We start from the raw sequence: 12,712 nt of genomic DNA on the forward strand, positions 1-12,712 counted from the left end.
TGAGAGTCTTGAGCCTAGGCTTAATCCTGCACCTGTATTAAGTAAGGCCTTCTCTAGCTGCGGACCGATGCAAGATCGTTAGGCCGCCTAGATTTGAGCCAGATCAATCCCAGAATAATAGGCCGGTGAATAGCAGAGGCTTGGTGCAAGCAGCATCTACTGATTTGCCCGAAGTTGGTACTTGAGGATGGTTCCTCTATTTCAAAAAAGAAGAAAAATAAAAGAATTGCAGGAGATGAAATAATGGCCATTGAAAAGGTATCTGCTATTGCTCAGCCCTCGCCTCTGCTTCCAACCTTTCTAAAGAGCATTGGTTGATTGTTGGGAAAGGAAAGAAAAGAAAAAAGAAGAAAAGGGAAAGGTCGGGTGCTGTGTTAGCTCAACCAATAGTAACAGGTTTTCAGGCACCAGTTAAAAAGCCAAGACTGCGTACGTACAGCTGTTGTTGTAACTGTTCCGGCGGAAATTCTGAAAAAAGGCGTAACATATGCGGAGGCTATTAAAGAAGCGAAACGACAGATTAGGCTAGAGGAGTTGGGAATTGAAGCAGTTAGGTTTAGACGTGCCGCAACTGGTGCTGCCATTATACAAGTCACTGGTGAAGGTGGAGGAGAGAAAGCAGATGTTCTGGCAAAAAAATTAAGGTAGTGCTATAGTACGAAGGGTATCCTTGTGTCGAGACCTGTTAAATCTGTTGAAGTAAGAGTATCAAGCTTAGACGATTCTGTTACTGCTGACGAAGTAAAATACGCTGTGTGTAAGAAAGGGGAGTGCTCATCCGATCATCATCACGACGGGTCTCTTTGCGGTGTGGGTGAAATGCCCGGTGGAAGCTGCAAAGAAACTGTCTGAAGGTGGTCTGCTTGTAGGCTGGTCTTCAGCTAGGGTGACGGTGCTGCAACAACGAGAACTAAGATGCTTCCGCTGTTTGCAAGCTGGTCATGTTGCAGCTCGTTGTACGGCGGAAATAGACCCTAGTAAGTCTTGTTACCGGTGTGGCCAGCCAGGTCATCGTGCGTCTGTTTGTTCATCCAAACCGCAATGTCCTCTGTGTATTGCGGCAGGTAAAACAGCGGATCATCGACTGGGCTTGTACTGCTCCCAGTCAAAAGTTGCCGAGAAGATTCAACACGAAGGTTTCAGTAGAACCATCTTTGTGCAGTGACATAATGGAGACCCAAGAAATTGTAATTAGTTAGTATGGATCTACGTTTTATTCAATCTAACCTGAACCACTGTGGAAGACCTTTTTATTCAGAGTTTGACACAGTGGATCGTTAATATAGGGATTGTTTCAGAACCATACATGGTTCCAGATAAAAACAACTGGGTCGGTGACCGTGATGGTCTTGTTGCGATTTTTATAAATGATGTCAACTTGCTGTCAGTTGCTTCAACAATGCAGGGTAGAGGTTGTGTTGTTTTAAAAATTGGAAGAATTGCAGTTGTCGGTGCTTATCTTTCCCCTAATAAAACGCTTGCTGAATTTGAAACGTTTTTGTCTGAACTGGGCTGTCTTATTTCATGGTGTCGACCGCTCGATTATTGTCGCTGGAGACTTCAATGCTAAATCTACAGTGTGGGGGTCTCCAGTAACTGATGAACGTGGTGACGCTTTGTTGGATTGGCTAGCTGCTCAAAATTTGGTGTCTCTGAATCGGGGTAATGTTCAGACTTGCGTACGTGTGAATGGTGGCTCTATTGTAGACGTTACTTTTTCAAGTCCCTTGCAAGTTATGTTTATAGATGGAGGGTGTTGTCAGATGTTGAAACTTTATCAGACCACAAGTACATTCGCTTTGACATCAATGATTCTTCTGTAAGTATTCCGGGTTCTGCTCCATCTGAGATAGGTCCTAGATGGTCCCGAAAAAGTCTAGACAAAGATGCGCTTTTCGAGGTATCGTTAGTAGAAGCTTGGAATCCCAAACCTTCAAATATTACAATTACTTCTGAGGTGGAATGGTTTAGGAACTCACTCACTCGTATCAGTGACGTTGCTATGCCCCGGATCGGTCCCATCTCACCTAAGCAAAGCGTCTATTGGTGGTCATCCGAACTAGCCCAACTACGAGCGGAGTGTGTTAAGGCACGTCGCCGGTACACGCGTTTTAGAAGAAGGCATCTCAGTTACCGTGATCAGGACGAAGAGGCAAGTTTATATTCTTCTTATCAAGCAGCAAAAAGGGCTCTTCGGATGGAAATAGCTGAAGCAAAGGATAGGGCATGGAAGGAGCTCCTGAACTCCTTGGATCGTGATATGTGGGGGCGACCATATAATATTGTCATGAGTAAACTCCGTCCCTGGAGGCCGCCGCTAACATCCACAATGGAGCCAACGTTTCTTGAGATGGTTGTTACATGGCTGTTTCCTTGTGATTCTATTCCTTTTATTAATGTCGGCTTTGATCGTTCAGAGGATATTCCTGAGGTGTCAGAGGGTGAGTTAGGTGCAGGTATTTTTCAAATTCAAAACAAAAGAACTTTCTTCTGATCTTTGATCCAAATCTGTCTGATTCTCAATTCGGTTTTCGGCGTGCTCGCTCTACAATTGACGCCTTAGCTAGGTTAAGGGACTTGTGCGAAGAAACTGTCTCTGGTGGTGGGGTTGTGTTGGCGGTTTTGCTAGATATTGCGAATGCATTCAATACTATTCCCTGGAGAGCGATTATGGACGGTCTCTTTTATCATGGTGTGCCTGTTTACTTACGACATGTAGTAGGAGCTTATCTCTCTGAACGATCGATCATATATCCAAGTCGGGAAGGTTGGAGATGTTATCACATTCGATGTGGAGTTCCCCAAGGGTCGGTTCTTGGGCCCCTTTTGTGGAACATTGGATTTGATGCAGTCCTTCGAGGTAGACTGATGCCAGGAGTAGGCTTAATATGTTATGCTGACGATACCCTTGTGACGGCCAAGGGATGTAATTATCAAGAGGCGAGTTTGTTAGCTGCTGCTGGAGTAGAACAAGTAGTGACTCGTATAAGGCGACTTGGTCTTCGAGTGGCTTTACAAAAATCTGAAGTCATTTGTTTTGCTAGGAGGTCTCCACCTAGAGGCGCTGATATAATTGTAGATGGCGTTCATATGGCAGTAAAGTCGACTTTGAAATACCTCGGGTTGGTTCTCGATGCCCGTTGGACTTTCAAAGCTCATTTTGCAGCCCTGGCACCCAAGCTTGAGTCAACTGCAATGGCTTTGGGTCGTATAATGCCAAATATCGGTGGGCCAGGCGAGGGCTGTAGGCTTCTTTATGCTGGTGTAGTACGTGCGAAAGCTCTTTATGGTTGTCCTATATGGGCGGATAAGTTGACATTTTACAATAAAGGTATACTGAGGCGGTCACAGCGTAAAGTTGCCATTAGAATTGCGAGGGCATACCGTACAGTATCCTGTGATGCAGCATGTGTCATAGCCGCCACTCCACCTTGGCACTTGGAAGCTCTGGCTTTGGGAGACATTTTTTGGAGAAGAGCTGAAGCCAGGAGTGGTGGTTTTGACCCACCTCTGGAGGTAGTCAAGGTGTGGAAGGAGGAGTATCGCCGCTTAATTTTGCAAGAATGGAGGGAAGAGTTAGGTGAATGTCGGTTTGGTTTACATACCGTTGATCTTATTCGTCCCTTTTTGAAACACTGGGTGGACCGACGGTGGGGATCGCTTTCCTATCGGCTCGTGCAGGTTCTCTCTGGCCATGGATGCTTCGGAAGTTATCTGCATCGAATCGTTGGAAGAGAGGCGACACCCGCTTGTCATCATTGTGACTGTATAGATGATACGGTGAGGCATACAGTGGAGGAGTGTACGGCTTGGGACTACTTTCGCTCGGTGCTTGCTGATAGCATTGATGGCAATCTGTCGCTTCCACTAATTATTCAAAGAATGGTGGAAGCTGACAATGACGGTCCTTGGAATGCCTTCAAGGCTTTTTGTGAGGCCGTCATGAGTCAGAAAGAGAATGCGGAGTGTCAGCGTGAAAATGATTCAGATGCTCCACCAGTAAGGAAACGACGACCGGGGCAGCGACGCCGCGTTTTCGCACGTCTGCCCTAAGTTAAGATTTGGAAGATTTGTGTGTGAGAGGAGTCATGTGGCATTGTGGCATTCGCGTTTGGCGGGGGTAAGGATAGGGCTCAGCTGTTACCTGCCGTCGCCCTTTGGCGAGCTGAAGTCTGAGTCCCACATAATCCCTGCTGGTCTAAAATACCGTAGGGATATGCGTAAAAGCATTTCCTGACGAAAAAAAAACGGGTTGAATGTATGATGGCCCAAAAAAGAGCAGTCGAAGCAGATCCACTGCTTATTATGAGAGTGATGATGGTACTTTTCGCTGGTGACTTTAGACAAACACTCTCATTTATTAATAAAGGTACCCCACAAAAAATGACTCTTTTATATGTATTATGGGTACACATAAAAAGTTAAGTAGATTAGTATAAAGCGCTAATTCGGCCCCTCATGGAGTACGGTTTTCACCTGACTGCGGGAGCTCCCCAGACCAGCTCTTTTCACTTGTCCGTATTCGACGAAGAGCGGTTCGAATCGTCGACCTCCAATCCCTTTCCGAGCGTCTTGATCTCTTAACGTTGCGTAGAGATGGGGGGTCACACTGCATCTTCTTCCGCATTTTCCATGGAGAGTGTACAGAGGAGTTGTTCGGATTAATACCTGCAGCTGAGTTTCATCATCGGACAACGAGGCAGAATACGAAATTCCACCCGTATCACCTCGAGGTCCGCCGTTCCGCAAAGACAGTTTTTGCCGCACACCACCACTATGTGGAAACAGCTCCCCACTGATGTATTTTTCAACCAATTCGACTTGGGGTCCTTCAAGAAAAGAGCGTACCAATTCTTAAAAGGTCGACAACGCACTCGCCACGCATTTGGCATTGAGAGTGTCCATGGGCGGCGGTTTCACTAAACATCAGCCCCCATGTTTGTTCTATGAAAAAAGAGATGAAAAAATATTTTGAGTTTCAAATTACTCCGACTGATTTGTCCCATTAGTTTTAGAATATTTCCCCTGAAATCTTTATTAATTGTAATAAATAAAGCTCAAGAAAGGACAGTAAAGCATGTGTTCATTTAGAAGAAAAAAAATCGCTAGGAAACACTATGGTGGCTATGTATCTCGCAAAATCTTCTTGACAAAAGATGGAAAAACTTTAAAACAGTGTACTTAAGTATTTGCAGTAAAATACCGTAAATAGCTATTTAATTTATGTATTTTAATGTATAAGTTTTATTTCCAAAATAGTTAGCATATATAATTGAAAGTCCTGCCGAACACAATAGTGTGGAATACCACATGGACGAATACGCGGGCACTGCTTCTGTTAATACATTAGGTCCTCACATATGTAAGGACCTAATATATTAACAGAAGCATATTAACAGACCTAATATATTTCATATAAAACTGGCCTATTTCGTACTGGCCACTTTAATCACGATGTTCTCCTCTTTGGTAAGGAATTCCAAATTCAAATTTCTACAGGTCATGTATTTGTGCTTCGATGACCGTCATTCATTTGTTTTTTTCTGTTTGCGTCACTCATTTTACAAAATGGGAAACTAAAAGTATCGCATTATTTGCGAGTACGAGTTCCGCCGTGGCACTAGTGCTGCGGAAACGACTCGAAGGTTGAATGATGTGTATGGCGGTCATGTTGCAAAAGAAAACACAGTTCGTTTTTGGTTCCAACGTTTTCGTGCTGGAAATTTAGACCTGCAGAACGAACCTACATTACTGAACTGGCACAATAATGAAGCTATTTTAAACCGAATCATTCACCTGTGATGAAAAATTGATTCTTTACGATAATCGGAAGCGCTCAGCGCAATGGTTGGATCCTGGCCAGCCAGCCAAATCCTGCCCCAAGCGAAAATTAACCCAAAAAAAGTTACTTGTAAGCGTTTGGTGGACTAGTGCCGGTATTGTTCATTGCAGTTTTCTCAAATCTGGCCAGACTATTACGGCTGATGTCTATTGTCAGCAATTTCAAACCATGATGGAAAAGCTAGCGGCTAAACAACCTAGACTGGTCAATCGCTCCACGCCACTGCTACTTCACGACAACGCTAGACCACACACTGCACAACAGACGGCTACCAAATTAGAAGAGCTTCAATTGGAATGTCTAAGACATCCTCCGTACTCCCCGGACAACTTGCTCCAACAGATTACCATTTTTTTCGAAATTTGGACAACTTCTTGCAAGGGAAAACATTTAACTCTGATGGGGCAGTCCAAATCGCCTTCACAGATTTTATTGATTCCCGTCCGACTGGTTTTTTTAGTAAAGGGATCAATGAACTACCTATGAGATGGCAAAAGTGCATAGAAAACAATGGTTCATACTTTGATTAATTAAATATATAATATTTAAAAATATTCGACTTTTTGTTCCTCCCATACAAAACGCCAATTTCATATGTAAGGACCTAATATATTTATCATACTGAATAGCCTTATTCCAAATTTATTGTGATATGAGGACAATAGAGAAACCACAATGACGCTTCAACTGTTTTATTTTTCCCGTCCTGACTCATTACACAAAAATACTTTCATTACTACACAAAAGTTCAAAACGGGTAACCGATAAATCAAAATCATATTTATACTCCATCAGTATACGTCTGAATTATTTATTTTGTCATTCATTATAGGGGTGAAAATCTTAACCGAGATCGCGTTCGTAAATTTCAATTCTTATATTGTATTTTGCTAGAATTTTAAAATACGTTTGCTCTCTAACTATTTTCAGGACAACATGGCATATTCGAATAATCAAACTAATTTTAGTCCTTTACCAGTTATAGTTACAGCTGGTACAGGAGCGGCTCTTGGTATTTTAGTAAACTTTGTAGCATTTGTTTTCATACTATTTGGTAATAAAGTGAAAAGTGCAAAGCAAAAATTTCTTCTTGCAATATTGACTCTGAGTAACGCAGCTGCTTTGGTAAGTAATTCTTGAATTTATATATTTCACAACACCTCTTAAAAAATCTTTATATTACCGTTTATATTAACAACCGATGAAAGTTTTTTTAATAAAGCTGTTATATAAAGTATATATGTCAGAATCGTTATATTTTATGGTTTTACTCAGTCGAGACTCTTGTGATAAAAAATGACTGGATTATGTCGATAATTCGATAATCGAACTGTCGATGATTTTTTTTTATAAGTTCGCCGTAGCTTCATTCTAAATGTCCATGCGTCGGGTTGTCTCCCGTAAAATAAATAAAATACGGCGAGGAGGCCGATGGCTGGCCATGCGTGATACTCGTGAACGGGTGCTACTTGTGGTGACTGGTCGTAATTGAATTTGTGTATGTTTATTTTTTTCGTGTATGTTTAATTCGTAATTCGTAACAACCAACATCGATGATGTTGGTTATTTCGACTATGTATTTGCGTATTGTTCCCACGAGAATGTAAGTGCGTGTTCCAATTTCATCATGCCAGAGTTTATTGCCAGTTCTTCTCTTCCGTTCTACGCCCTTGATTTGAGAACTGGCAGTAAACGTAAAATTAGAAGGATTTCATGTATATTTCTTTTTTTTTTTCGACGTTGGTTGCCATTGCTCTCTTAACATGAGATTAGCCTACTGCCCGTTTACCCCTTGTTACATTAAATAAAATGTCATGATGAAGACCAGAGCGATTTTATTTTCGTTTTTTTACAGATTGGTCTGCTTTGTGCACAACTATTAAGCCTTTTAACATCTAAAAGTCGATATTTCTGCTCATTATACGTTCTCAGTCGTATGTTTGGCGTAAACGGTGGTTGTACTGAAGTTGTCATAGCGATAGACCGCTATATCGCGATAAGAAAACCGATTTTTTATTCACACGTAAGTATATTCCCAATTATGTTTAGGTTAGGTCTCGGAATCCTTGATGATATCCAAGGCGAAAATTGTATTTATCTACACCATTGTCAATACGATCATATAAAGGACTTGGCTCTTAAACTCATATAAAGAAACGACGCAGTGGCCAGACAGACTACCTCGGGAGCTGCCCTTCACCTGCATATGCAGTATGATAGGGCAGCGGCTCCCAAAACTCTCATATGTCATACATATATTATAAAGAGTTAAAGCTTGTTAAGTTGTTCGGGGTGGATCTATGGATCTACTGACCCGATTTAACCGACCAATATCTGCAGCTGAGTTTCATCGTCGGACGTCAATGTGGAATACAAAATATCATTTTTATCACCTCAACGTCCATCGTTCCAAACCTAAACGTTTTTTAAGGCAGTTTCTGCCACGAACCATCATTATGTGGAACCAACTGCCCACTGAAATATTTCCGAACCAATTACTACTTAAGGTTCTTCAAGAATACACCGTACAAATTCTGGACTTGCGAGACAAGTCAAAAACTACTGTAAAATACATAATTGGTGAGGAAGGTTTAGGTATATAATTTTCAAATTTTATGTGTGGTTGTCCGAGCGAAGTATGCGCGGGCGTCTCATATAAAGTCATAACTAATATCCTTTTTTCAGCGAATTACAACATCTACGATCCAAAGACTGCTTTGCACAATACTTTTGCTGGCGTCTTTATTCACTTTAGCCCCTTTAATTGGTCTAGGTGCGTACTATAGCACAGAAAAGCAGAAATGTGTAACTTACAGCAATCCTACAAACGATTTAGACTACGCGTATGGTATAGCATTTGTCTGTTTTGGTGAGTTCCTTTATCAATATAAAATATTGAATTTAAATTTTGAGAACAAAATAGTTAAGAAAATACAATAAAGTGAAATATTAAATTTTGTTAGTCTACTGCGCACTTTTAAATAACGCACCTTGTCATTAATTTAACATTTGTTGGCCCATTAAAATACTGAATCAATTGAACATAAGTCATAAACGACTCACAAATCATTATTTAAAATTCGTCTGTAGAGCCTAACCCTCAGATTCAGGGTCATGACACCCGTTTGTCCGTGACTCTTAATTCGTGTCGAAGTCTCGTCTGTGAAATTGTCACTAAAAGTATGCTCCCAATAACTGTTCAAACTTGATATTTTGATAATGTTATTTTCAGGTTTTTCAATATGCCTAACCCTAGTGATATGTAACATAGGTGTAGTGACAAAATTACATAAATATAACTTATCTACCCCACATAAGAAATGTATGAAATCGGATGACAAACAGGAGGTCGTTTTCAGCAAACTTATTGTTGCCATATCAATGTTATATATTATATGTTGGTTGCCGCATATGGTAAGTTGTTTAGTGCAAATAATTTCCTTTATACCAAATAGCGAAACACAACCTAAAGATTGAGTACCTCCAACTCAATCTTAAAGCAACAATTATTTTACATATAAAACTTTTCACAGATAGCATCTGCCTTGAACCTGTCACTTGAAGATATAGCCTCAAAAAGTTTCTGGTATTTCGACAAAATCGCCAATCTGTTAATGCTATTAAATTTTATTATAAATCCTTTTATTCAAATGTTTATGCTGAAATGAAACATAAACAAAATGTTATTAATTATAAATCAATGTAATTCCGTTTCAATAGATTTGTGTTATGTTTAGTATGTAGTTGCTTAAGGGATTGGAATAATATTTAAATATAGATGTTTTTATTTATTACGAAAACCTTTTTTTTAAACCAAAATTTCACTACTCAACAGTAGTAGTATCAATAGACGAATTCCCCGATTCATGGATCTCGGTCACTGCAATTAAGTTTAAATTAGTTATTAATGAGTGGAATTTTATCTGTGGGCCTAAAACAAATATGGAAACAGTTTTCGTATGTACGGTTTGGTCTGTTTTTTTAAATCTTTTAAATATGTATAAATTGTTTTTACAGAAGAAGTGAAATATGAATATTACCTATGCGAATTTTACATGGATTATTTTTAACATATTGCTGATTTTTCTACGTCTCTTTAGGTACTGTAGAATATACCTACCGCTTTCTACCAGAGTAGTGGCATCCTGAGGTGCGCTAGAAGATAGCCTTGTATTGTTCTTCGCTTTCCATATGCTATGGATAAAAACCATAATATATTAAATATGGTTTATATAGACGAAGAGAGATTTTCTTCTCTCACTTTCCCGCTTTACACACATTGTCCATATGACATATAAACATATATATATATATATATATTTCATTTGCATATTTGGCTTATAAAGAGTCTAACTTGTCTAACTAAAGACACTACCTACTCTTTTCGGTAGAAACTTTACGATTGTCACTATGTATTACACAGTTTCCGCACTTCGACGTCCATTTGGTCCGTAGTGCGTAAGTCCTGGCTTATTAAGCCTAGCTCCGAGAAGGTACGATTGTAAAGTTTCTACTTGTTATTTCTGTGGTTGCAACAAAATGAAAATCTGTATCGACACCGCAATTAATGTGCAAATGTGCACAGACACACGTATGCGCACATAGAAAAAAAATTGTGCACAGCTGTGGATCGAAACTACGACCTCAGCGATGAGAGTTGTACGCTTAAATTTTAAATACCATCCGTATCACCTCGACGTCCGTCGTTCCACAACTGAGCGTATTCTAAGGCAGTTTTTGCCGCGCACCACCACTATGTAGAACGAGCTGCCCACTGAAGTATTTCCGAACCAATTCGACTTAAGGACCATATAATTCAAGAAAAGAGCGTACCAATTCTTGAAAGGCCGGCAACGCACTTGCGAGCCTTCTGGCAATGTGAGTGTCCATGGGCGGCGGTATCGCTTCACATCAGGTGAGCCTCTTGCCCATTTGCCTGCTATTACATAAAAAAACAGCTTTATCTAAATTAGTGACATTAAATACACTACTTACAATGTCATTTTTGTTTTAGGCATATATCTGGCTGCTTTCGCTCGGTTTTCTAGGATTTCTCTAAAAAAAACAAAGGTACAACAAAATAATGTATAGACCACGAAAATAAATAATCATTAGGGTTTCAATTACAGGCGAATTCGCTTTGTTTTTGAAAACAATTAATTTATTCTAAAAACATTGAACATTTTGGTGGATATGGATATGATAAGTACTTAAATAAATACATACTTGAGTAAATGCACACTTATCATAGCACTTGGCAGCCTGGCTTCCACCGGATTGCTTACAACAATTATTGCATTTTCCAAAGTTTTATTTTGGCTATATTTCGGTGTTTTCACATCGTTGTAATATTCGACAGTTTCTTCGATGTCGTAATACAATTCGTTTGGTATTTCCTGAAATATCTCAATATCATGAAACAAATAACTGTTTATAGATAAAACAGACCTACGCAGATAGATACATTTAATTATTTTTTTATTGTCTAACTTTTAAATATTTAGCGCGTAAAAATGTATAAAGCGAAAATGTATTAGATACAAAACGAAACGTGCGTGTGAATTCTGTTCCATTTTATAAAGTGTGTTTTAGTTTAGACAGAACAAAAGATAATTTATCTTGTATTTAAATTTAATTTGTATTGACTTAACGGCCCGTTTACGAATAGGTAGGTCTCGATAGGTACAATAACGTTCGACAGAGATAAGGTAGGTACTAAGACTGATAGGATAAAGACATAATTTAAAATTAAAATTACTAGTACCTTCTGCAAACTGGGAAACAACTTCAAACTCTCCTTCATGCTCATTCGTCGTGTAGCCTGTAAAGCATGTCTTAACACACGTCTCACAGGACCCAGGCCTTCGCTTTGTCTGATGAGCGATAGCAGACGCAGTACGGATGAATAATCCCAATCCTCAGAATCTAAGTAACCAGGTGGGGCGTTGGTGACTTTGGCTGAAAATACGGCGATTTATGCTAACGTAGTTCTTCATTTTTATATCTATAGTAATTCTCTTACCCTTTATCTGGACATCTGGTATTTTTTGTAAATCTTGGATGAAGTTATGTCGGTGATATTCCACCAATCGGTCTAGCCAGCCTGTTTTCCGTATATCCACGCTACCCTGGACCAGTACCAGCAGAAGAGCCCCTACCCATTTCTGGAAATATTTAAAAAACTAATTAATAGTATTTTTATGTTGTTATAAACCTCATTTAATATAAAACTTACAATAGAAAACATAATAATGGTACGTAAATTTGTATTTTATTGTTTAATTACACGGATAACAAATTTGTGATTATTCGTAATAGCTATAATGATAACAGTACTGTTTTATACAATAATCAAAATTAACAGCTAAGTTTGTTTTGAATTATAACTATAAAAGTATATGTATACTTACGTTGGTACAAATAATAATAATAATCTACTTATTCTGGTAGGTGGTAGATAGTACACAAAAGTTTTTAATAACGAAAGTCTTGTCTTAGTAAAAAGTGGGTCTTTTTCGCAACTAGACCTCATTCATTAAAAATAAATCAGTATTATTGTACCGTTTTTTCTAAACAACGTGCAGAAATCCTCGGAACAGTGAGTCGCTCCGTGAAGCCTGCGAAGTGCCCAGGAGGCTTCTGTGCTTTTGGAAGGAGTTAGGCTGGCTTACTTAGTCAGGGCTTTACGTACAATGGACCTATTGAGCGTCTAAGTGCGGAAACTGAGTCCACACAAACATACATACATACATACATACATATATTGTACCGTTTTAACTTAAGCACTGATCAATTTGTTTTCGGCACAGCGTAAATATATTTTGACAGAAAGAGATATTTAGTTTAGTTAAAAGAGTGCAAATTGATTTT

General features: G+C 39.4%; 1 protein-coding gene across 1 annotated transcript; it reads right to left on the minus strand.

The window, feature by feature from the left end:
• Nucleotides 1–9,617: 9,617 nt before the first annotated feature.
• Nucleotides 9,618–12,177, minus strand: LOC123717339. Its single transcript, XM_045673275.1, has 7 exons — nt 12,078–12,177; nt 11,865–12,006; nt 11,607–11,800; nt 11,069–11,238; nt 10,838–10,897; nt 9,963–10,036; nt 9,618–9,722 (listed from the first exon to the last, which is right to left on the minus strand). The coding sequence occupies exons 1-7, from the start codon at nt 12,087–12,089 to the stop codon at nt 9,667–9,669; spliced, it is 708 nt and encodes a 235-aa protein (XP_045529231.1). The 5' UTR covers nt 12,090–12,177; the 3' UTR covers nt 9,618–9,666.
• Nucleotides 12,178–12,712: the final 535 nt, after the last annotated feature.

The sequence above is a fragment of the Pieris brassicae genome, chromosome 12, assembly GCF_905147105.1.
Source record: "Pieris brassicae chromosome 12, ilPieBrab1.1, whole genome shotgun sequence".
Taxonomy (NCBI): Eukaryota; Metazoa; Arthropoda; class Insecta; order Lepidoptera; family Pieridae; genus Pieris; species Pieris brassicae.